Raw genomic sequence first — 26469 nt, 5'->3', positions numbered from 1 at the left:
ATGCCAGATCCTTAACCCACTGAGCGAGGCCAGGAACTGAACCTGCATCCTCATGGATGCTAGTCATGTTCGCTAAATGCTAAGCCACGACAGGAATTCCAACATTTGAAATAATTTTCTAAAGCAATGACTTGTGTATACCCAGTTTTAAGCAACAAAATGAGACAGAAGTGAAAAGTCCAGTAGAAGTAACAGTTTCTAAGACTGCAACTGTGTTTTCAGTTCAAATCTTCTCTGTTTTGTAATAACTACACAATAGCATATCATACCCTGCATTTGTATACAAAAATTATGACATTATAATCTAAAAGTTCAGTGACAGCCCAAATGGCTAACGACAGGGCAGAACTCTCCTGTGTGTGTTTCCTTCCACTCTTCCCCCTCTTCCATTTCACCTTCGAGTGCAGCAGCCCTCCTTTCTCTTTCCTCCTCTTCAGCTCTCTCTTGCAGTTTTTTCTTATAAGCAGATGTTACAAATGCCTCTTTATCATCAAATTCTCCCTTTTCCATTTCTCGTTCTCTCTGTATTTTCTTTTCCATTCTTTTTTCCTGTTCCTTTTTTCTGATCTCAACTGCTTTTAGTAAGTTGTGAATATACTTGGGCTAAGGGGAAAAAAATAAAATTATTTAGGAAAGAGTCAATTATAGTAATTATTTATATTCTACTTTTATCATGAATTCATTAATACAAAATTCATTAGAAAGCTCCTGTTGTGGCTCAGTGGGTTAAGAATCAGACATAGTGTCCATGAGGACATGGGTTCAATTCCTGACCTTGCTCAGTGGGTTAAGGATCTGGCACTGCTGCAAGCTGCAGCATAGGTCGCAGATATGGCTCGGATCTGGCGTTGCCATGGCGATGGTGAAGGCCTCAGCTGCAGCTCCAATTTGACCCCTGGCCTGGGAATTTTCATATGCTGAAAAGAAAAAAAAAAAAAAGAAGAAATTCATCAAGACAGAAATCCAAATAAATAGGATTGTTAACTTCTCAAAATTCAATATAAATTTACTAACAAGATTGAAAATAAAATTCTTTTCAATAGAAATTTAAGTGTAAAGACAAATTATTCAAAATGATATTTGATTTTTTTTTTTAATTCAAATAAGTAATTTCCCCACTGGTTTTCTCCCCCTTTTTACTGGTATTGTCTTACTTCTTCAACAGATATGTGAATAGGAAATCTTCCTACTAATTTTTCACATCAGTTGAAACATAGTTATTTAAGATAGCAGCTTTTTTTGTTTGTTTGTTTTTCTAGGGCTGCACCCATGTCATATGGAGGTCCCCAGGCTAGGGATCTAATCGGAGCTATGGCCACCGGCCTACACCACAGCTCACAGCAACGCTGGATCCTTAACCCACTGAACAAGGCCAAGGATCAGAACCCACAACCTCACAGTTCCTAGTCGGATTTGTTAATCACTGAGTCACGACGGGAACTCCAATAGTAGCTTTAATATAACTGCATATCACCACTTTATTTGTAAAGATTCTGTAAGATACAAAGATCCTTAAAAACCAGTCTGTCCTCTGTGGAAGAATAAGAATGATAAAAAAACATTAACTTTCAGAGTTCCCATCGTGGCTCAGTGGTTAACGAATCTGACTAGGAACCACGAGGTGGCAGGTTCGATCTCTGGCCTTGCTTAGTGGGTTAAGGATCTGGCGTTGCCGTGAGCTGTGGTGTAAGTAGCAGAAGTAGCTCAGATCCTGAGTTGCTATGGCTGTGGTATAGGCAGGCAGCTACAGCTCCCACTGGATCCCTAGCCTGGGAACCTCCATCTGCCACGGGAGCAGCTCTAGAAAAGGTAAAAAGACAAAAAAAAAAAAAGAAAAGAAAAACATGAACTTTTTTCATTCAATCAGCACACCTTTAAATTTTTTTCAAATTAAAAATATGATCATGATATCCACAGAGAATTCAGTTTCCGTCTATGAATAAAAATGATAAAAAACAAACAAACAGAAGAAGCACTACAAAGACATTCTTAGGAAAATTTTTCAAAAAATAGCATGCAAATTTAAAGCAAAAGCCAAAATTTATAAAATTGTTAGGTAATTCTTTTTTTTTTTTTTTTGCCATTTCTTGGGCCGCTCCTGTGGCATATGGAGGTTCCCAGGCTAGGGGTCTAATCGGAGCTATAGCTGCCCGCCTAGCAGCAACACGGGATCCGAGCCGAGTCTGCGACCTACACCGCTGCACATGGCAACGTCGGATCCTTAACCCACTGAGCAAGGCCAGGGATGGAACCCGCAACTTCATGGTTCCTAGTCGGATTCGTTAACCACTGAGCCATGACGGGAACTCCAATGTTAGGTAATTCTCTTGCTTGTGTTAGGATACTAAATATGGAGCTTCTTGGGTTCTAAATCAAATCTGTACTATCTAAAACTGGGAGCTCTCTTCACAATTCAAATACCTAAAAGCTTTTCCTAAGATTACTGATCCTCATGGTGAAATAAGATTAAGACACAAAATGCAGGTACAAGTCAAAGAAAGTTGCGTATTTTCAGTTACAAACCTTTCGGTCTTTTCCTAAAAGCAATCTGGGATTACTTTCTTCCTTTTTTTTCTGCATTTCATCATAAATACTGTCATATTCATATACAGTAGAATCTTCTGCAAGAGCCTTCTGGATTTCCAGTTTGGTCTTAAAAAAAATTAAATATGTTTCAAAAATAGAAGCCAACTAATATAATAAGTACCATAAAAAGTCTACAGGATAAATCAGAAATATATCATAAATATTGCATCAATCATATTTTAAACTTAAAACACTTAGTATAGAACTTGACAGTGTCCAATAAACATTTACTATTATTATTCACTTGTTCATAAATAGAATTATCTACATCAAAAGGTCAGAAAGACCACTGTATGACTTAAAAACATCTAACCTTGATTTTCAGATGCTTATATTATATATTAAATTTTCATGTAATTTTTAGTTGAATTACCAAATAAAATGTTCAGGATTCAAATGGTAGGAAGCACTTTTTACTTATTTATTTTCACTGAAGCATAACTGACTTACAAGTCACTCTAACAGGGGCGAAGCGATGTTATCACTGGGGTTTTGACTAGTATTTCCCTTATGATTAATGCCGTTGAGCATCTTTTCATGTGATTGTTGGCCATCTGTATGTCTTCTTTGGGGAGTTCCCATTGAGGCTCAGTGCAAACAAATCTGACTAGCATCCATGTATATCTTCTTTGGAAAAATGTCTACTTTCGTGTTTTGCCCCCCCCCCCCTTTTTTGGTCTTTTTGCCTTTTCTAGGGCCACTCCCGCGGCATATGGAGGTTCCCAGGCTAGGGGTCTTATCAGAGCCGTAGCCACCGGCCTATGCCAGGGCCACAGCAACTTGGGATCCAAGCCACGTCTGCAACCTACACCACAGCTCACGGTAACGCCGGATCGTTAACCCACTGAGCAAGGGCAGGGACCGAACCCGCAACCTCATGGTTCCTAGTTGGATTCGTTAACCACTGCGCCACGACGGGAACTCCTGTTTTGCCCATTTTTAATTGGATTTTTTTCCTTGAGCTATATGAGCTCTTCACATATTTTAGATATCAAACCCTTATCGGATATGATTTGCAAATATCTTCTCACATTCAGCAGTATGCCTTTTTATTTTGCTGACAGTTTCCTTCACTGTACAGAGCTTTTTATTTTATTTTTATTTTTTTTGTCTTTTTGCTATTTCTTGGGCAGCTCCCGCGGCATATGAAGGTTCCCAGGCTAGGGGTCCAAACGGAGCTGTAGCCACCGGCCTACGCCAGAGCCACAGCAACGCGAGATCCGAGCCGCGTCTGCAACCTACACCACAGGCTCACGGCAACGCCGGCTCCTTAACCCACTGAGCAAGGCCAGGGACCGAACCCGCAACCTCATGGTTCCTAGTAGGATTTGTTAACCACTGCGCCACGATGGAAACTCCTGTCCAGAGCTTTTTAGCTTAATATAGTCCCATTTGTTTATTTGTGCTTTTGTTGCTCCTGCCATTGGGGGCAGTCAGATCAGAAAGACAATGCCAAGATGATGTCAAGAAATTTACCACCTATGTTTTCTTTTGGAAGTTTTATGGTTTCAGGTCTTACATTCAAATCTTTAAACCATTTTGAGTTAATTCTTGTGTATGGTATAAGATAGTGGTCCAGTATCATACCTTTACAGGTGGCTGTCCAGTGTTCCCAACATCATTTACTGAGGAGACTGTCTTTTCCCCATTGCATATTCTTGCCTCCCTCATTATAAACTGACTGACCAGTTATGCATGGGTTTGTTTCTGGGCTCTCTTTTCTGTCTCATGATCTATGTTTCTGTTTTAATGCCACCACCATACTGTTTTGATTACTAGAGCTTTCAATATAGTTTGAAATCAGGGAATGTGGTAACCCTTGTTCTTTCTCAAAACTGGCTAGTTGAGATCTTTATTGGTTCCATGAAAACTTTAGGATGGATTGCTACATTTCTGTGAAAAATGCCACTGGAATTTTGTTAGTGAATGCACTGTACATTGCTTTGGGTAACATGGACATTTAAACAATATTAATTCATCCAAATCAAGAGCATGGAGTAACTTTCCATTTATCTGTGTCTTCTTCGATTCCTTTCACCAATGTTTTATGGTTTGCAGTGTACAGATCTTTCACATCCTTGGTAAATTTATTCCTTGGTGTTTCTTTCTTTTCTATGAAACTGTAAATAAGATTGTCTTCTTGGGAGTTCCCATTGTGGCTCAGCAGGTTACAAACCCAACTAGTATCCATGAGGATGTGGGTTTGATCCCTGGCATTGCTTGGTGGGTTAGGGATCCAGCATTGCTGTGAACTGTGGTGTAGGCCGCAGATGCGGCTTGGATCCTGCATAACTGTGGCGAAGGCCAGCAGCTGCTCTGATTCGACCCCTAGCCTGGGAACCTCCATATGCCGCAAGAGCAGCCCAAGCAATGGCAAAAAGACAAAAAAAAAAGCTAATGTATGTATAAAAAAGCATGGAAATGCTAAATGAAGTAAGTCAGAGAAAAACAAATACAGTATGATCTCTCTCATATGTAGAAGCTAAAAATAAATAACTAAGCTCATAAAAAAAGTATCTGAAAATACCACAGAGTGTACATAAATATAAGGTGCTGGCAAGTCTAGCGAAAATTACTTTACATTCTCCTTCCTTGGTAGATGAGTTTAAAATAATTTAAAAATGGAAAAATCATTTTGCTTATATTGTAAGACTAAGTCATGAGGAAGGAGAAATAGGTTTAATCTACAACACAGCAATAAAAAGTTAATTCTTTGTTTTTAATTTAATTTTTTAAAATTTTGTTTTTGGCCACACCCAAGGCATGTGGAAGTTCCCAGGCTAGGGATCAAACCAGCACCAACCTGAGCCACTGCAGGACAACACTGGATCCTTAACTGCTGAGCCATAAGGGAACTCCAAGAGCTAATTAGCTAATTGTTTTTCTCCTTTAAAATTTATACAAAAAACCTGAAATCTATGTAGATCAAGAAATATTTCACACATTTTCAGAAAGCAAGTGTCAAGATAAACTTATCTCTTTAGGGAGTTTTGTCATGGCCCAGCGGAAATGAACCCAACTAGCATCCATGAGGATGAGGGTTCAATCCCTGGCCCTGCTCAGTATGCTAAGAATCTGGCGTTGCCATGAGCATGGTACAGACCACAGACTCGGCTCAGATCCCATGTTGCTGTGGCTATGGAGTAGGCTGGCAGCTGTAGTTCCGACTTGAGCCCTAGCCTGGGGACTTTCATATGCCGCGGGCACTGCCTTAAAATGGAAAAAAAAAAAAAAAATCTCTATACATACCAACTCTGTTCAGGTCTCAGTTACCTAGATGGCAAAACTGATAAATTCTAAATGTAAGCTGACGAGTTCTCTTGTTATGCAGCAGGTTAAGGATCTGGCATTATCACTGCAGTGGCTTGGGTTGTTACAGTGGCACAGGTTTCATCCCTGGCCTGGGAACTTCCATATGCTGCAGGCATGGCCAAAAAAAAGTGAGCTGAAATACTTCACCAAATGCATTTAACTTACTCTACCACCTTACCTGTTTCATTGCTTGCTTCTTAGCAGCTTCCCTCTGAAGGCTTTCACTCACGGAGGTCTATAAAACAGGAAAATGCTGTCACTGTTTAAGCAATTTAAAGTTCTTTTCCAGAATTCTGGTTGGCAACTGATTCCTTACTTATGGTTAAAAACAGAAAGATAATATTATGATGAGGTAACATGGCTTTTTTTGTTCCAATTTCACTAAGTCATTCAACCTCTATGGATTTCATTTTGCTTTTTTTTTCTTTTCAGGGCCGTACTCATAGCATATGGAGGTTCCCAGGCTAGGAGTCCAATTGCAGTTGTAGCCACCAGCCTACACCACAGCCACAGCCACACTAGATCCAAGCTGCGGCTGCGACCTATGACACAGCTCAGAGCAACATCATATCCTTAACCCACTGAGCAAGGCCAGGGATCGAACCTGCATCCTCATGGATGCTAGCCAAATTTGATTCTGCTGAGCCACAACGGGAACTTCTTCATTTCACTTTGTGTATATATGTGAATGTGTGTGTCTTGAGTGGGGGAGGATTTGTCCCTTCCAATACTAAAACAGTTTGATTCTCAGCAATAAAAAGCGCATTATTTTAATACTCACCACTGAATATACTGTATCAAACTTTGAGTACATGCTGAAGGCTAGGGACAGCCAGAACTATCTGTGGTTATAATCACTGAATAAATACGTACTGAAAAGCCTACCATAAAAGGCACTGTTCTAGCTCTTGAAGATAGCATAAAAACAAGTCGTCTGTCCTTGAGAGATAAATGGTCTGAAAGGAGAGAAATTAACTACAGAGATAATCACAATATAAATGTGATATTATAATAAAGGGATAAAAAAGAGCTGTGAGAGTAGAGTAGAAGGAAACTAAATGTATGAGGAATTAAGCAAGAAAGGCTTCCCCAAAGAGATATGACATTAGACCTGAATCAAAAGGATTTAAGGGAGCTCCCGTCGTGGAGCAGTGGTTAATGAATCCGACTAGGAACCATGAGGTTTCAGATTCGATCCCTGGCTTTACTCAGTGGGTTGAGGATCTGGCGTTGTCATGAGCTGTGGTGTAGGTTGCAGATGCAGCAGCGTTTGTATGGCTCTGGCGTAGGCCGGTGGCTACAGCTCCAATTGCACCCCTAGCCTGGGAATCTCCATATGCCGCTCGAGCGGCCCTAGAAAAGGGAAAAAGACCGAAAAAAAAAAAAATTTAAGGAGTTCCCACTGTGACTCAGCAGGTTAAGAACCCAACATAGTATCCACAAGGATGTGGGTTTGACCCCTGGCCTTGATCAGTGGGTTAAGGATCCTGCACTGCCACAAGCTGTGGCATGGGTCGCAGATGCAGCTCCGATCCAGTACTGTTTTTTTTATCTTTTGTCTTAGCTAGGGGTTGAATGGGAGCTGTAGCTGCCGGCCTATACCACAGCAACGTGGGTGCAAGCCACATCTGTGACCTACACCACAGCTCACGGCAACACCAGATCCTTAACCCACTGAGCAGAGCCAGAGATCAAACCCGCATCCTCATGGATACTTGTCAGGTTCGTTAACCACTGAGCCACAACAAGAATTCCAGATCCAGTATTGCTGTGACTGTGGTGTAGGCCTGCAGCTGCAGCTCCTATTTGATCCCTAGCCTGGGAACTTCCACATGCGGCAGGTGTGACTGTAAAAAAGAAAGAAAGAAAAAGAATTTAAGAGAAGGCAAGAGGAGTATATAAAGTAATAACCAAATGGGCAAAAGTAAAGACTTGCAGCTAAGAAAATAGAATACTTAGGAAAAACTGTTCCCTTAAAAGTATAAGGCTTTGTAAATAAATGAACCAACACTGAAATGTACACTTTTAAAGTACATTTTTAAAAGTATGTAAAAGCATTTCACGGTGTGTGAATTGTATCTTTTTTTAAAAAAAGGCTATTGATGAATTTATTTTTAATTAAAAACATAATCCTCAGACCTAGGACTATAGTTCTCTAGCCTATTGACATTTGCTGTTTTCAGCTGTTTAAAATCAACTGGTACTTCCTTTGTTTCCCATGGCAACAAACAAAATAACCAAATCGATTTCCGGTTCTCTATGACCATGCAGATGAATAGTTAATACACAAAAGGTAGACGATAATAATAGGACACCCACTTAGTAAATTAAAAGAAGTGTACAGAAAGAGACTAAGTTCCTTTCAGGTGACCAGTAAATTGACTCCAACTACAGTCAATATTATTAATAAAAATAGTAATAGTAGCTAACATCTATAGTGCCAGGTGCTATTATGCTAGGTGTATTACTTGTGTATTACATGTATTATTCACTTAATTCAAATGTGCCTGTTACTTGGTGTAACACAATTGCACTCATTAGAATATAAATTTTAAATATGAAAATATTAAATATTCCAAGCATATCTCATGAATTTTTGCAATGCATTTTTATGTCTGTCTTTCTAATTAGTACACATTAAATATATATTTCTTGATCATTAGTCAGTAACGCCCTTCAGGATTGATTAGAAGAGTAAATCTCCAAATGCTAGACGTTTGTTTTTATTATTTTCCTATTTCTCCTTCAGTCAGTTATAGTTCACCTGCTCTTACTTTCAAACTGGATGCTTCGACCTAAACTACTGAACTTGGAAAAGCAAAATACAAGGCTATTACTTTTTAGACTTTTTTTTTTTTTTTTGTCTTTTTGCCATTTCTTGGGCCGCTCCTGCGGCATATGGAGGTTCCCAGGCTAGGGGTTGAATCGGAGCTGTAGCCACCGGCCTACGCCAGAGCCACAGCAACGCGGGATCCGAGCCTTGTCTGCGACCTACACCACAGCTCAAGGCAATGCCGGATCCTTAACCCATTGAGCAAGGGCAGGGACCGAACCCGCAACCTCATGGTTCCTAGTCGGATTCGTTAACCACTGCACCACAACGGGAACTCCTAGACTTTTATTTAATGTAGAATAAGCAGATTGGGAAGGGCCTCTCTAATGTAAAGCATATACACTTTAAGACATCTCAAGAGACTTTGTTTTCATGTTTACAGCTGTTTAGAAGGATGAAGTCTAACCTTTGGAAAAAAATCAGATATTACTTACAGGGTGATAACATATGGAGAACGTAATTTTACATATCCTATTCACCATCTTACACCCCTAGAATTCTAAGAGCATCAGTGGATAAAGAGATAACTCAGAACCTAAGCCGAAAAACTCAGGGAGGACTATCTCCTTCGAAGTTCATTTGATTCTCAGTTTTCTAGCTAAAGGAACTCTGACTATTAATGGTGATGGCTAAAATGCCAAAGACTTGCTTAAATATATACACACAAAAAGCTAAAAATGAAAACAGTAGCAGTAAAACTTTTAGTTGTTTCAATAATAGTGATCTAATATAAAAATCAATAACATGGAGTTCCCGTTGTGGCTCAACAGGTTACAAACCTGACTAGTACCCATGAGAATGTGAGTTCGATCCCTGGCTCTGCTCAGTGGGCTAAGGATCCGGCATTGCTGTGAGCTGTGGTACAGGTCACAGACACGGCTTGGATCTAGCATTGCTGTGGCTGTGGCATAGGCCAGTAGCTTCAGCTCTGATTCGACCCCCAGCCTGGGAACTTCCTTATGCCACAGGTGTAGCCCTAAAAAGCAAAGGAAAAAAAAAAAAAACTAGAAAGTTATTAGATGACATTTTAAAATCTACATAACAAACACAAGAAACTCTAGATTCATACTGGAGATAAAATAGCTAATAAAATTAAAACCAGGATCATTTAAGATTTTATATTTTAAAGGTCAAGTCTTTAAGTTTTTAGAGCTATCCTTAAATTAAAATATCACTACATGGGAGTTCTCTTGTGGCTCAGCAGATGAAGGATCTGGTAGTGTTACTGCAGCAGCTTGGGTCGCTTCTGTGACATAGGTTGGATCCCGAGCTTGGGAACTTCCACATGCCATGGGTACAGCCTAAAAAAAACAAAAACCAAAACCAACAAAATCACTACAAATGTCAAGACTCAACTTTTAGGAGTTCCCCTGGTGGTGCAGTGGGTTAAAGGATCTGGCATTGCCACAGCTGCAGTGTAGTGCACAGCTTAAGCATGGAGTCCATCTCTGGCCCAGGAACTTCCATACGTTGTGGGTAAGGCCATAAAAAAAATAAAAAAGACTCAACTTTTATTTAGTCTAGTTTCTAAGAAAAAGACTGTATCTAAGAGAAGATAAAAATGAAAAAAGCACGTTCTCTTGCATAAGTCAGGTAAGGTTTCATCTTACGGAACTCAGCTAGAGAAGAAATACATTTCACTTGTGCCCTGTGAATAAAACAAAACTAGAATTTGTAATAACTGCCAACATATCAGCCTCCAACTGTGGAGTACCTATACTGTATGGCATAAGGAGGAAGTACTGAATAATGGTCCTAAGTGTAGGCTCAGGGATCTGATTTTCAAACTGCTTTCTCTTACTACTGTGTTATTCCAGGTATTTTACTCATCTATAAAACAGTACCTATCTCACAAGGTTGTTTTGAGGATTAAATGAGAAAATATGTAAAAAGTACTTGGCGAGTATCTGGCTCAAAGAAATGCTCAATAAGGGTTATTAGCTACCATTACTACCATTATTATTATGTTTACATTTTAGAACACTGGGCTAAAATAAAGAAATACTTATATTTAAACGAATTAAGTCATGTGAAAATAGCAGCTATATTTTTTCCCTTGGAGTATTACAGTTAAACCAAAGTGTTCACCAGAAAGCAAATACTATGTTTTACTTTACAGTATATTTATCAGTGTGCTTAGTCAAATCAGACTGGCATTTACTTGAAGTTGTAAAGTATGATTCAATTTGCATCTACTGAAATAGAAAAGCATATTCTGCTGACTATTTAATAGGCTGTACATGTATTCTTTTGTGTGTTAATGTTTCTTAAGGTTTCACATTCAGTACACCAAAACAAAGGAAAATAGAGGACACATACCTCTGATCCTTTACTAGACATGGGAGTTACGGTAATGCTATAAACAGGTTTTCTAGAACTCACAGTAGCTTTACCAGCAACTGCTTATCAATGAAGATTCATTGTCCTGAAGCATGAGCATATTAGAAAGAACTCTTCTTTCTGAGGGAGTCCTCTGCTGTGCTGCTCTACTGATCACTGGATGGTGGGACTTGATAGATAGCAAGGGAAGACCTCTTCCTTTAATAACTGCCCTGGTTTGGGGGTAGGAGTTCTTGTTAAAGAAGTGTATTTTTTAAACTTTATTTTGAAATAATTATAAATTCACTGGAGGGTGCAAAGAAATCTATGGGGAGGTCCCTTATCCAGCCTCTCCCAATGTTAAAATCTTGCATAACTAGAGTATAATAAGAACATCAAGAAATAGACCTTGGTATAAACCACAAATCTTATTTGGAAGCACAAAAGACCCAGAATAGCCAAACACATCCTGAAAAAGAAAAATGGAGCTGGAGGAATCAGGCTCCCTGACTTCAGACTATACTACAAAGCAACAGTCACCAAAACCATATGGTACTTGCACAAAGATAGAAATATACATCAGTGGAACAGGACAGAAAGCCCAGAATTAAACCCACGCACCTACAGCCAACTCATCTATGACAAAGGAAGCAAGAATATACAACAGAGAAAAGACAGCTTGTTCAATAAGTGGTGCTGGGAAAACTGGACAGCCACATGTAAAAGAATGAAATTAGAACACTCCCTAACACCATACACAAAAATAAACTCCAAATGGATTAAAGATCTAGATATAAGACCAGACCACTATAAGACTCTTAGAGGAAAACCTAGGCCAAACACTCTCCAACATAAGAAACAGCAACATCTTCTCAGATGCACCTCTTAAGAGTAATGACAGTAAAAACAAAAATAAACAAATGGGACTTAATGAAACTTAAAAGTTTCTGCATAGCAAACAAAACCCTAAACAAAATGAAAAGACAACCCACAGAATGGGAGAAAATCTTTGCAAATGAATCAACTGAAAAAGGATTAATCTCCAAAATTTTTAAACACCTCCCTACTGTTTCATACCAAAAAAACAAACAACTCCATCAAAAAATGGGCAGAAGAGCTAAACAGACAGTTCTCCAAAGAAGACATGCGGATGGCCAAAAAACACATGAAAAGATGTTCAACATCACTCATTATTAGAGAAATGCAAATCAAAACCACGATGAGGTACCACCTTACACCAGCCAGAATGGCCATCATCCAAAAGTCTACAAACAATAAGTGCTGGAGAGGGTGTGGAGAAAAAGGAACACTAGTATACTGTTGGTGGGATTGTAAATTGGTGCAACCACTGTGGAAAGCAGTATGGAGATTCCTCAGAAAACTAAACATAGAACTACCATTTGATCCAGCAATCCCACCCCTGGGCATCTATCCAGAGAAAACCATGACTCGAAAAGACACATGTACTCCAATGTTCACTGCAGCACTATTTTCAATAGCCAAGACATGGAAACAACCTAAATGTCCATCGACAGAGGAGTGGATCAAGATGATGTGTACATATACACAATGGAATATTACTCAGCCATTAAAAGGAACGAAATACTGGCATTTTTAGTAACATGGATGGACCCAGAAATTATCGTGCTAAGTGAAGTCAGTCAGACAACGAGACACCAACATCAAATGCTATCACTGTACATGTGCAATCTGAAAAAAAGGACACAATGAACTTCTCTGCAGAACAGATACTGACTTATAGACTTTGAAAAACTTACTATTTCCAAAGGAGACAGTTTGGGGGGTGTGGGTGTGCACTGGAGGTGTGGGATGGAAATCCTATAAAATTGGATTGTGATGATCATCATACAACTATAAATGTAATAAATTCATTGAGAAAAAAACCCCCACAAGTCTTAACTGGGATTTCATCAATAATACAGGCACTATTTCTGCATGTATATACTGCCATGCTATTTTATGACATGTATAGATAGATAGCATCAAGTCAAATGCAAACATTTTGACTGTCTTAAAAGTGCAAAAACTACTGTTCCACACTCGTCTTTCAAAATAGGTTCTCTACCAAAAATCTCAGCCAAATACCTTTTAAAAAATCTGTAGTAGTTCCTAGCAAATGTTCAAACTTAATTAAACAAATGTGTTCTGATAATCTATTATGTGTTGCTAAAAGTGGAAGAGGAGCCATATTTGATCAACATCTTAGTTTTTTATGTTTAAGCGTTGGTACATTACTATTAGCTTTTCTTTTTCTTCTTTTTACAGAAGAACCTACGGAATATGATGTTCTTGGGCTAGGGGGTGGAATCTGAGCTGCAGCTGTAGGCCTCTGTCACAGCCACATAGGATTTGAGCCGCAAATGCAACCCTTGCCACAGCAGGCGGCAACACCGGATTCTTAACCCACTGAACAAGGCCAGGGATCGAACCTGCTTCTTCACAGGCACTATGTCGGGAATCTTAATCTGCTGAGCCACAACAGGAACTCCCCTTTTAGTTTAATTCAAGTAAGAAATGAACATGAAGGAGTTCCCATTGTGGCGCAGTGGTTAACGAATCCGACTAGGAACCATGAGGTTGCGGGTTCGGTCCCTGCCCTTGCTTAGTGGATTAACGATCCGGGGTTGCTGTGAGCTGTGGGGTAGGTTGCAGACGCGGCTCGGATCCTGCGTTGCTGTGGCTCTGGTGTAGGCCAGTGGCTACAGCTCCGATTTGACCCCTAGCCTGGGAACCTCCATGTGCTGCAGGAGCGGCCCAAAGAAATAGCAAAAAGACAAAAAAAGAAAAAAAAAAGAAATGAAGATGAAGAAGAATATAAAACCTGGTCCATTTTATATATACAATTCTCTCTTTCTACACACACAAAATTATAAAGAATAAAGATGTGATCATCAAGTGAAGGCACCATAAACTGCAGAATTAGGAAAACCACCACCAATGGATTTTCCTTGTCTTTATCACTGTCACTGTTCAGTGAGGAGAATAAAAATTACTTAATCAATTTAATGTTTGTTTCTTTAAATTGCAATCAGACAGATATGTCTAAAGGGAGACTATTTTATTTTTTTAATTTTTTCACTGCACCCATGGCATACGTAAGTTCCCAGGCCAGAGACTGAATCCACGCCACAGTTGTGACCTACAGCATAGCATAGGATTCTTAACCCACTGCCTGGGGCCAGGGATCAAACCTGGACTGCCATAGAGACAATGCTGGATCCTTAATCTGCTGCGCCACAGCCAGAACTCTAAGGGGAACTGTTTTAAAAACCTTTGCAATTAGCTCAGATAAATGGAAGAGAAAGCACATGATCATACATCTTTCTTACATCACTACTGGACTGCCTCCTGGGCTATGATAATGACCGGAAGAGAAATGGTTCTGAATGTATTACCGGAACTCCTTCATCAATATACAAAATTTAATTTAATGACGCTGGTGAAAAAATTACAGATACTGGACCATTATTTATATTATTAAATTGCCTTTTTTTTTTGCTTTTTAGGGCTGCACCCGCAGCTTATGAAGGTTCCCAGACTAGGGATCCAATCAGAGCTGCAGTTGCTGGCCTAAGCCACAGCCACACCAGATTCGAGCCATGTCTACGACCCACATACCACAGCTCACAGAAATGCCAGTTCCTTAACCCACTGAGTGAGGCCAGGGATCGAACCTGAAACATCATGGTTCCTAGTCAGATTTGTTTCCGTTGAGCCATGACAGGAACTCCCTAAACTGCCTTTCTTCAAGTCATAAAATTTTTTTAGTTAAAATAAGAATTCAGAAAAACGGCCTGAAGTTTTTTTTAATAGAAATTAATCTGTTATAAATAAATCACAAAGGGAAAAAAGTCACATATGGGCTTCTTTCTAAAATAAGAGGTTTACCTATACACTTATCCAAAGTAGATCTCAGTTAAAACAGTTCAAGAATCAATCCTTTTTTTTTTTTTTTGTCTTTTTGCCTTTTCTAGGGCTGCTCCCTCGGCATATGGAAGGTCCCAGGCTAGGTAGGGGTCGAATCGGAGCTGTAGCCGCCAGCCTACGCCAGAGTCACAGCAACTCGGGATCCAAGCCATATCTGTGACCTACACCACAGCTCAAGCAACACCAGATCCTTAACCCACTGAGCAAGGCCGGGGATCAAACCTGCAACCTCATGGTTCCTAGTCAGATTCATTAACCACTGAGCCATGACGGGAACCCCTCAATCCCTCTTTAAATGGCATATGGCTACAATCTTGTTGTGCTCTGAAAACTTAGAAATGAAAACTTTCTGTTTCTAACTTAGCAACAGACCCCCCCTCCTTTTAGACAAATCATTTATTAAAGGTCCTACAACTCAGCAATCTATATTATGGGCTCTATTGGTATATATTCCCTTGACTCTTGTGAGTACAAAGCCTGTTTAAGAGTGGTGGAAAATGGAGTTCCTGTCATGGTTCAGTCAGACAGAAAAAGATCTGGGTTCTAAACAGAAAATTTAGAAAAGAAAATATAAATGACCATTAACTATATGATAAAATGTTCACTCTTACCAATAACTAAAAAGATTAAATGAGGAGTTCCCTGGTTGCCTAGTGGTTAAGGCCCAGCATTGTCACCACTATGGCTTGGGTTTGATCCCTAGCCCAAGAATTTACCCATGCTGTGGGCATGGCCAAAAAAAAGAAAAAAAAAAGGATTAAATGAAAATACTTTTATCATCCATCAAATTGGTCAATTTTTTAAAATATACAATGATTTTTATTTTTTTCCATTATAGCTGGTTTACAGTGTTCTATCAATTTTCCACTGTACAGCATGGTAAACCAGTTACACATACATGTATACATTCTTTTTTCTCACGTTATGATGCTCTATCATAAGTGACCATAGTTCCCAGCGCTATACGGCAGGGAAATCGGTAAATAAATATTTAAAAAATTTTATCATCCAATACTGGCAAGGTAACAAACAGGGATATACTGCTACAATGTGAAAACATGAAGCATTTCCAATTTGGCAAAAAGTATTAAGACAGCCTGAAAAATACCCATTTCTTTTGATCTAGTAATTCCATTTTCAGTTTATTCTAAGGATATAAAAAAAGATGCACAGAAAGATGTAGGTACTATGATATTGTTATATAAAGAGATATCTAGCCACATTAGAGAAAAACTTTCAACAAAAAAGGATGAGTTAGGAGTTCCCTGGTGGCTCAATGGGTTAAGAACCTGGCATTATTACTGCTGTGGTATGGGTTTGACCCCTGGCCCAGGAACTTCCGCATGTAGTGAGGGGGAAAAAAAGGACTGGTTAAAAATAACCGTATACTTTCCAAAAGAAAGTTTTGCATCCAACTAAATATGTGTTCAACATTTTATGGTATGGATAAGCTTTGAGGCTATACCCATGTTAGCCTTTGTCCATTATTCAAGAAGCCACTTGATAATCATCCTCTCTCATACTATGGCCACACTGCTTCTTGTGTCTTTTACCTTGACTCAAACCTTCTCACTGAGTCCTCTAGAATCCCCCTATCCTCATGCCCTCTGATGTGCCGTTCTTTTACTTCCTGGCTGGAAAACTGGCTTTTCACTAAAGACGTCCTTCTTTTGAGGCTGCTCATGGGTCATATACTCTGTCCTTCAGATAAAGATGTGTCTTCTCCTGATTCTAGTTTCATACATTCTAGGTAAAAAAACTCCGTTCCTTTGAAGTTCATGCTATATAACTCTATTACCCTTTCTTCTACTATCTCTGACATCTTGATCTCAGCCTTCCTCTTTACACGAGGGCATCACCCCAGCAAGCCATCATCATCACAGATAACCCATACAACATGTTAATGTGACCTTGTTTTCCTGATCTCTGGTTATGTTTTAAAGGTTTTTTTGTTTTGTTTTGTCTTTTTGCCTTTCCCAGGGCCGCTCCCGAGGCATACGGAGGTTCCCAGGCCAGGGGCTGAATCGTAGGTGTAGCCGCCGGCCTATGCCACAGCCACAGCAACATCAGATCTGAGCCGTGTCTGTGACCTACACCATAGCTCACAGCAACGCCAGATCCTTAACCCACTGAGCAAGGCCAGGGATAGAACCCGCAGCCTCATGGTTCCTAGTCGGATTCGTTAACCACTGTGCCACGATGGGAACTCCTGTTTTAAAGGTTTTTAAAAGTCTCTTAGTCATATCATATGTCTCCAATTTTAAAATTTTATTTATTTATTTTGTTGTCTTTTCTAGGGCTGCACCCTTGGCATATGGAGGTTCCCAGGCTAGGGGTCTAATTGGAGCTGTAGCTGCCGGCCTACGCCAGAGCTACAGCAACACAGGATCCTTAACCCACTAAGCAAGGCCAGGGGTCAAACCCAAAACCTCATGGTTCCTAGTCAGATTTGTTAACCACTAAGCCACGATGGGAACTCTGTCTGACTACAATGTAATGACTACTTCCTCTCTACTTCAGCTACACTCTTTCATGGTCACTCTTGTCATTATCTGAAACTGCCCCAGCTCTGAAACTGTAAACTTGGACAACCCACCTGATTGTCTACATATACCAAATTTCAGTGAACATAAGATGTGCATTATTTCACATTTTAACATCGCTGAAATCAGGATACACTTTACAATCAGTGGCACCATCTAATAATAGCTGTTGAACCAGAGGTATTCTTAATATTAAGTTGATACTATCGCCTGCATGTATAAATATTAAAAGTGTCGGCATCAAAGCTTATAGAATGAATGTCAGTGAATGCTGATGTGGCATTTCTTAAAATTATGCAATTTTGTAGAGATAATTTACTTTTGACTCCCACTGGGATTATTACTTAACATGCTTACTTCACTACACCCTCCTAATAACTGTCAGGTTTAATGTCAGAAAGAATGATGTAGTGCAGAAACACAATCTGAGTGAAAAAAGAGTCCAAAAAAGATGATAGATTTGAAAAAGTTTTAGGAACTCCTTAACCAATTAATTTCACTTACATTTTGCTTTTGATATATGTAAATGAGTAACCTATTTAGGTTACAGGGTATACCTAATTAAGAGAAAAAGAACTTTTTCAGTATTGTATTGTGTACTAATTCTAAGTGACAAGAAAGACTGTCATAGTTTAATTGACAGTGCTCTTTTTTTTCTTAATGGTACATAAAATAACAGTGCAACCACAGTGTTTAAGAGTCAATGAAATACAGTAGCTCTCTAGGTCATTTACTTCCACAACATCTTTGATCTTATGGCCACCCCCCTGATCCCATGATTCTTCTATTTTCTTTCTTTTTTTTTTAGGGCTGCAACCGAGGCATATGAAGTTCCCAGGCTAGGGGTCTGATAGGAGTTCTAGCTGCCACCGGTCTATGCCACAGCCATACCAACGCAGGATCCAAGCTAAGTCTGTGACCTACACCACAGCTCACAGCAATACCGGATCCTTAACCCACTGAGTGAGGCCAGGGATTGAACCCGCAACCTCATGGTTCCTAGTCAGATTTGTTTCTGCTGCGCCATGATGGGAACTCTGATTCTTCTATTTTCTATTAGCATCTTTACGGTAGTAAATCTTCAACTACTCTTGCCAATCATTTTAACTCCTTTGTTATATTGTCCATCTCCTGCACTCATTTGACAAACACAAGTCCTAAATGAATTTAAGCATATGTTGTCTATATTAGGCCTGCCAAGCACTCCTGGAAAACATTAATTTTTTAGCTTCTAATTGGCCCTAATGATACCTACTAATTCTCCTTTTTCACCGGTCAAGTCCATCTTCTTTTTTTTTTTTTTTGTCTTTTTACCTTTTCTAGGGATGCTCCCTCGGCATATGGAGGTTCCCAGGCCAGGGGTCTAATCGGAGCTGTAGCCACCGGCCTACGCCACAGCCACAGCAACGCGGGATCCAAGCCGTGTCTGCAACCTACACCACAGATCCTGCCAACGCCGGATCCTTAACCCACTGAGCAAGGCCAGGGATCGAACCCGCAACCTCATGGTTCCTAGTCGGATTCGTTAACCATTGTGCCACAACGGGAACTCCTCAAGTCCATCTTCTTTCTCTACCAATTATATCCAGGCCCCATCTCTTTTTAAACCTCTGAGTCCTTCTCCACTCCCTATACACACATTAACTAACATTACTGCCATCTTTCAAAACTATTATGAAAAATTACATACAAAAAAAAGTACAAAGAATAACACCTATGAATTCATTATCCAGACTAAAAAAGAGAACATTATCAGTATACCTGAAATCCCTATGTATTCTTCCTTAATCTCATCTCTTACCCTTCTACCCTGGATTTTGTTTTATAGTCTCCTTGCTTTTTGCTGGTTTTGCCATATAGATACTGAAGGAGTTCAGGACATGCTACCCAAAATACGCAGCTTTGGCATATGATTATTTTGATTTAAAGACACTTGAAAAACAGCAGATGCAAGGACACTCTGACCTTCCTTTTATCTTCTAAAGCAGGAGATAAAATTCACATGTGAAAGGTGCCTTCCCTGTATTAGGAATTAGAAACATTCTTACCACAGAGATGAAGAGTCAAGGCCAGGAAAAATCTATACAAACAGACTTTGTTAGAATAACTCTATCTTCCTTTAGTCTCCCCCAAATTTTACTTCTCCACAATGGCTACTCTTGGTTAATCTACTAGACCCATTCACTTTTCTGGGTTTTCATCTTTTCTTGTGAGGGCTCCCATGTATGTGTAAAAGAACTTCGTATGCTTTTCTCCTGCTAATCTGTCTTCTGTCAATCCTAGCTAGAGTCTCTAGTAGGGTGGAGGAATATTTTACCTCCTTTACAGTATATTTCTCTAAATGATGTAGTTAGACTTTGTAGGATCTGAACTCGTGTGAGGCAAAAGTGATAACCACTAAACTATGGAGCTCTATATAGGATCTGAACTTGTATACATTCCTCTGCTGATTGACATTTACTTAGGTTTCCTTTGTGGGGTTTTGTTTTCGATTTTTTGTTTTGCTTTTTAGGACCACACTTGTGGCATATGGGAGTTCCCAGGCTAGGGGTCGAATTGGAACTACAGATCTGGCCTACACCACAGTCGCAGCAACGTGGGATCCCAGCCGCGGCTGCAACCTACACCACAGCTCATAGCAACACCAGATTCCCAACCCAGTGAGCGGGGCTAGGAATCGAACCCATGTCCTCATGGACACTAGCTGGGTTCATCTACTGCTGAGCCACAATGGGAACTCCAGGTTTTTTTTTTTTCTTTCTTTTTTTTGGTAAAGAAGTTGTGACCATTGTTGTACATGTGTCCTCATACATGCGTATAACCATTTAGGAGCAAAACTGCTATGTAGTAGGACATATATCTTCAACTTCACTAAATATTGACAAATTATTCTCCAAAGTAGTCTAACCAATTCATGATCCCATCTACAGTGTATAAATTTCTACTATTTATATTGTGAAACATCTTATTCTTTAGGCAATTTTATGAGCATAAATGATTTTATCTCGCATCTCCTTTATTATTAATGAGGTCAAACCTCCTTTCATATATTTACTAGCCGACTGTTTGCTTCTCTGTGAAAAATCGATTTACGTCTTTTGTACATTTTTCTACTTGGGTTTTGTTTTTCCTTAATGACTTGTTGAAGTTCTTCAGATAGTTTGGACAACAATCTTTTCTTGTTTTTATGGCTACAAATATCTCCCCCCCCCATGACTTGTCTTCTCCCTTTTTAAGTGATACCTATGATATTGGCATCTTTGAAGAGAAACATCAAATAGGAACTCCCTATAACCTCCCTCTCACAAAATCTAAAAACCTTAAGCGCATCAGGACCCATGCTCACATCTCTCCTGTTGGAAATAAAGAGCTCCTCTCCCCCTAACTCCTGATCTCCCTAAAGCTACCTTAAGTCCTGGCATCCCATAAGAGCCAGTGTTCTAACCTCGTTGCCTCTATCCACATTCATTCCTCAACCCCAGTGGAACCTGGCCTTTCTCCCTACCACTTCATGAAATTGTTCTAAAGCCCTTGTTGTTAAACTTATTTTATCTGACCTCTCAAATATCTGATATAGTTGATTCTGGCCTTGCTTTAAACTCTCTCAAGTTCCTCTCTTATTAGTTCCTCACTCTTTATGTTCCATTCCTTTTTTTTTTTTTTTGCTTTTTAGGGCCACTCCTGTGCCATATATAAGTTCCCAGGCTAGGGATCGAATCAGAGCTGTTGCTGCTGGCCTACATCACAGTATAGCAATGCGGTATCCAGGCCTGTGCCTACGACCTACACCACAGCTCATGGCAACACCAGATTCTTAACCCACTGAGCAAGGCCAGGGATCAAACCCTCATGGTTACTGGTCGGGTTTGTTACCACTAAGCCATGACGGGAACTCCTCTTTATTTTTAAATTGACCTAACATTGGTTTATAACATTATTCATGTATTGTATATATAAATACAACATTCTACTTCAACTTCTGTGTACATTACTGCGTTTTGATCTGTTCTTAATTAGCTACTCTCATTTTCTTAAACACACAATGTCCTCTTTCAATTCAGTACCTTGTATATCTAATTCCCTCTGCTTGTATAACTCTGACTTATCCTTCTAGTCTTGGTCTCCTTCAGGAAATCTTTCCTGACTCCAAGGTTGTGTTAGATATGTGTACCCTCCTATCTGTATTTTCTCATTTTACTAATCATTCCACATTGATGTTGTCATTTTACTCAGCTGCATCTCCCTCAATGAATATTGTCCATCCTTAACACTTCCGTAGCTTCACAAACTGGCAACATGTCCAGCACATAAATACTTGTTAAATAAATAAGTGCTCATAGCTATGGTTCTATTTTCCACCCCATTACATTCTCTGTGATGAGATTTAAAACTCTGCTCAGCCTTTGATCCAGCACTTCCATGTGAAGAATTCATTCTCAGGAAATAATCTCAAATGTGTACAAATATTTAGATCCGAAAATGGCTTGCAGGATAATGCAATTTCTAAAATCAAAAAGCAGTTAACTATTCTAAGATTCAACAACAGAATAGTAAAATTACGGTTTATTCATATAATGAAATGTGATATGACATCTAAAATGATAATGTACATCTATTTAATATTTTGAACATACATATTCTTCGACTCAGAAGAATATGGAAATACATCATAGAAATAAAAGCACCAGAGTATTTTAAAAAAATTGAAATGTCCATTAATAAGAAAACGGCTGGATAAATTATGGTCCAATATAATATAGAATATTATGAAGCTGCTGTCTAAGTGTGTATAGTGGTTAGTCTGGGTGGTGGGATTAACAGTAATTTTAATTTTTCATTCATACATTTCCATATTTTCTAGATGGCCTATAATGAATATGCATTCATTATTCTGATTTATTAAACAAGTTATTTTAATCTATTAATTAATAAAAGCAACTTTAAGTTCCTACTCAGAACTGAAAGTTAACTATTCTCAGTATCTTGACCAGCTACAGAACAGGAAGTGCCATTGCCTTTGTGTGGTCAAAGTTTCTAATTTCACACCTTCAGCCAGTTAATTGTTTGCTAGGTCACTCTATGTCCAATAACCAAGAGAGATGGGAATATACTCAACCTTTCAAAGAACTTACCATCTAGCTAAGGAAACAAGCAACTAATACTTTTATGCAATTAACACCAACCTAATGGCTCTTATTCAAAATTCAAGTACTTATTGAGTGTGTGCCATGTGCAAGGCACTATTCAAAGTGCTGTAGAAAAAACAATCAACAAGAAATCCTGCCCTCAATGACCGTATAAGGGAACAGACAATAAACAGAATAAAACCTAAATATAAATGTTTTAAGTATGAAGGTTTCATAATGTTTATCACAAATAAAACATGTCAAACATGTTGCATTCTATACAGAAAAATATATCTAAGAAAGGTACAGGTACTGAGTGGACTGAATTTGAAACAGGTTTCTTAAGGAAGGTCTCAATGAGAACACAGTAGCTGAACCAAGACCTGTATAAGGTGAGAAAACAAGTCACTGTGAGATCTGGAGAAGAGCTTTTTAGGCATAGAGAATAGGCAAGAATAGAATAGTGAGAAGAGAAACTTACTATAGGTATTAGAATTCAGAGAAGGGAAAATCATGGTCTGAAAGAATCAAAGAATCACTTATGAAGAAGGAAGAACTAAGCCAAATTTAGAAAAATGGCTAACAGTGAAAAAAGATTATGTTGTATAGAGGAAACCCCAAAAGGAAATACAATGACATAAACATGGCAATAAAGAATGCAGAAGTCAATATAATCATAGAAAATGACTTCTGTTTAGGTGCCAAGAACTAAAGTTGGATCAGACCATGTTATAAAAAAGGTGGAACTCTGGAAGTGATACAAAGATAAAAAAGAATTATTAGAGATTTTTTAACCTAATGAAAAAGTAATAAAAAAATGGCCTTGTAATCAATGCAATATGGATAACAGGAGACTGGGGCATAGGATTTACAAAACTACAGCAGATGGGAATAGAAAGGGTAAATCTAGGCAATATTCTAAAATAAATAGCGGCTGGAAGAGATGGATAAAAAGAGTGTAGACAATAGAATCAAACATGGTATTAAAGCTTCTAAGCTAGAGGACTACAGAAATGGGCATGAGAGGTGGAATGACATATATGTTATAGAAAGCTTCTGTCATCCTGTTTCTGGAATGGTTATAAATTAAACAAAAATTATACTCCCTATCCAAAAGATATGAACTGCATTTCTGAAGTCTTATTACAATAGTTCTTCCACTGACAACTCAATTAAATCTCATATAAGACATGATCCTCATAATTTTACCTCCTTAAAATGCCTTATTGCATCCTAAATGGAGAATTTTCTGATTTCTTCCACATTTTCCTCTAATATCTAAACGAAAAAATGTATTCATTTGAAACAATATCTTAGGAAAGGAAAATTCAAATTAGTGGGAAAATGATAGACTATTTCCTAAATGGTGTGGGGACGACTGTCCAGACTTCAGAAAAAAAAATTAAAACTGTTATCTTACCTCATACCTCATTCTTTATAACAAACACCAAAATACACTCCAAGTGTAATTAAACATTTAAATATAAACACAAGTTAAATAAAACAGCCATACTACCCGAGGCAACCTACAGATTCAATGCAACCCCTATCAAATTACCCACAACATTTTTCACAGAACTAGAACAACCAACCCTAAAATTTATATGGAAACATAAAAGACCCAGAATTGCCAAAGCAATCCTGAGGAAAAAGAACAAAGCTGGAAGTATAACCCTCCCAAACTTCAGACAATACTACAATAATCAAAACAGCATGGTACTGGCACAAAACCAAACATATGGATCAGAATAGAGCCAGGAAATAAACCCACACATTGCAGGTCAATTAATCTTTGACAAAAGAGGCAATATTATACAACAGAAAAAAAGTCTCTTCAATAAATGGTGCTGGGAAAGCTGGACAGCAAATGCAAATCAATGAAGTTATTAGGTGACACTCTCACGCCATATACAAAAATAAACTCAAAATGGCTTAAAGACTTAAAGACAGGACACCATAAAACACCAGAAGAGAATATACCCAAAACATTCTCCGACATAAATGGTACCAGTATTTTCTTAGATCAGTCGCCCAAGGCAAAAGAAAGAAATGCAAAAATAAGCAAATGGGACCTAATTATCTTAGAAGCTGCTGCATAGCAAAGGAAACCACAAATAAAATGAAAAGACAATCTACAGACTGGGAGAAAATATTTGCAAATGATGTGACTGAAAAGGGTTTAGTTTCCAAAATACACAGTTTATACAAAATGGAAAATACACCTGAAAAATAAGGTGTCATTGCAATAGCTATAAAAATTACAAAGTATTTAGGAATTAACCTAAAGATAAGGCACAGAACATTAATGAGGTAAAAAATGACCTCATAAAAAAGTCTCAATGGGAGTTCCCTTCTTGGCTCAGCAGTTAACAAACCCAACTAGTATACATGGGGACACGGGTTTGATCCCTGGCCTTGCTCAGTACGTTAGGAATCTGCACTGCAGTGAGCTGTGGTGTAGGTCACAGATGCAGCTTGGATCCCAGGATGCTGTGGCTATGGCCTAAATCGGCAGCTGCAGCTGGGAACATCCATATGTGACGGCCTTAAAAGAGGGAAAAAAAAAAAAAGGCTAAATGGAGAATTAAATACCACATTTACTGGTGGTTCCTTGAAAAATCTCTAAATCGAAAGCAATTCCAAAACAAATGAAGAGTTTCAACTTTTAAGGAATTTTACAAACACAATTCTAAAGGATCTGTGTAAGAATAAACATCTATAAACAGTTTAAACAAGTTTGTAAGAGAAGCGTAAAATAAGGGACTCACCTATTACATAAGTTTTTACTACTAAGCCATAATAATAAAAACTGTAATTAAACAAGAGCTAGTTTAGCAGCATATTCATAAATATATAGGAACCTGACAAGATAAAAATGACCCACAAATCAGTATGTAAAGCATGCTCTGTCTATAGATGGTACTGGGAAAACTGGTCCATTCTAAGAAAAATAATCTTGGATTACCTACCTCGCAACATATATAAAAATTGAACTCAATATGGACTAAAGACTTATATGTAAAAAGTATTATAAATCTAATAAAGGGAAAGCCTCAGAATGCTAAAAAGCCTTTTTTTTTTTTTTTTTTGGCCTTTTAGGGCCATACCCGCAGCATATGGAGGTTTCCAAGCTACGGGTCTGGAACTGAAGCTGCTGGCCTACACCACAGCCAGAGCAATGCCAGATCCAAGCTTCATCTGTGACCTACACCACATCATGGCAACACCAGATCTTTAACCCACTGAGTGAGGGCAGGGATTGAACCTGCATCCTCATGGGTACTTGCCAGATTCATTTCCACTGAAATGCAAGGGAACTCCCAAAAAGCTTCTTAAATAAGACCTAAGCACAAACCATATAGGGAACTGATAACCGATATGACCACATCAAAGAGAATTTACTTTTTATAAAGGCCATGACATTACAGTCAATTTAAGCTACAATAACAAACAAATTAGCTCTCAAATATGGCACTTAAGTTTGTTTCTCTTTCAGATTATTGTTCCAAGGGGACAGTCCAGTCTGGCAAGATAGCTCTCAATTCCACATGGTCACTCAGAAACCCAGGCTCTTTTCAGCTGTCACAAGGGTATAGAGAAACTTGGGTCATGGCCCAAAATAATAAACACCCATATTCCAACTTACAATAAGGTAAAAAAGAAGTCCATATTGGGCTAGGAGTGCACATAATACTTTTGCCCATATATGATTAGCAAAATTTGTCATGGACTCAATTAGCTAATGATAAAGTAGAAAATACAGCTGAGATTTATTTGCCCAGCTTAAATTCTGTCACTTCAA

The 26469-nt window shown here is 38.7% G+C and overlaps 1 protein-coding gene across 3 annotated transcripts in view; it reads right to left on the bottom strand.

Moving 5' to 3' along the window:
* Window positions 1–26469, bottom strand: part of NSRP1 (nuclear speckle splicing regulatory protein 1) — a 57568-nt gene that overhangs the window by 5046 nt on the left and 26053 nt on the right. For all 3 annotated transcript variants that reach the window (XM_047757686.1, XM_047757688.1, XM_047757687.1), the window contains 3 exons: window positions 6077–6133; window positions 2524–2652; window positions 396–603 (listed from right to left, as the gene is read on the bottom strand). In XM_047757686.1, the coding sequence (XP_047613642.1) occupies window positions 396–603; window positions 2524–2652; window positions 6077–6133 (394 nt within the window). The remainder of the gene's footprint in view (window positions 1–395; window positions 604–2523; window positions 2653–6076; window positions 6134–26469) is intronic.

Source organism: Phacochoerus africanus, chromosome 14 (assembly GCF_016906955.1).
Source record: "Phacochoerus africanus isolate WHEZ1 chromosome 14, ROS_Pafr_v1, whole genome shotgun sequence".
NCBI lineage: Eukaryota > Metazoa > Chordata > Mammalia > Artiodactyla > Suidae > Phacochoerus > Phacochoerus africanus.
The sequence above is the reverse complement of the archived record's forward strand: the minus strand, read 5'-3'. Positions and strand labels throughout refer to the sequence as shown.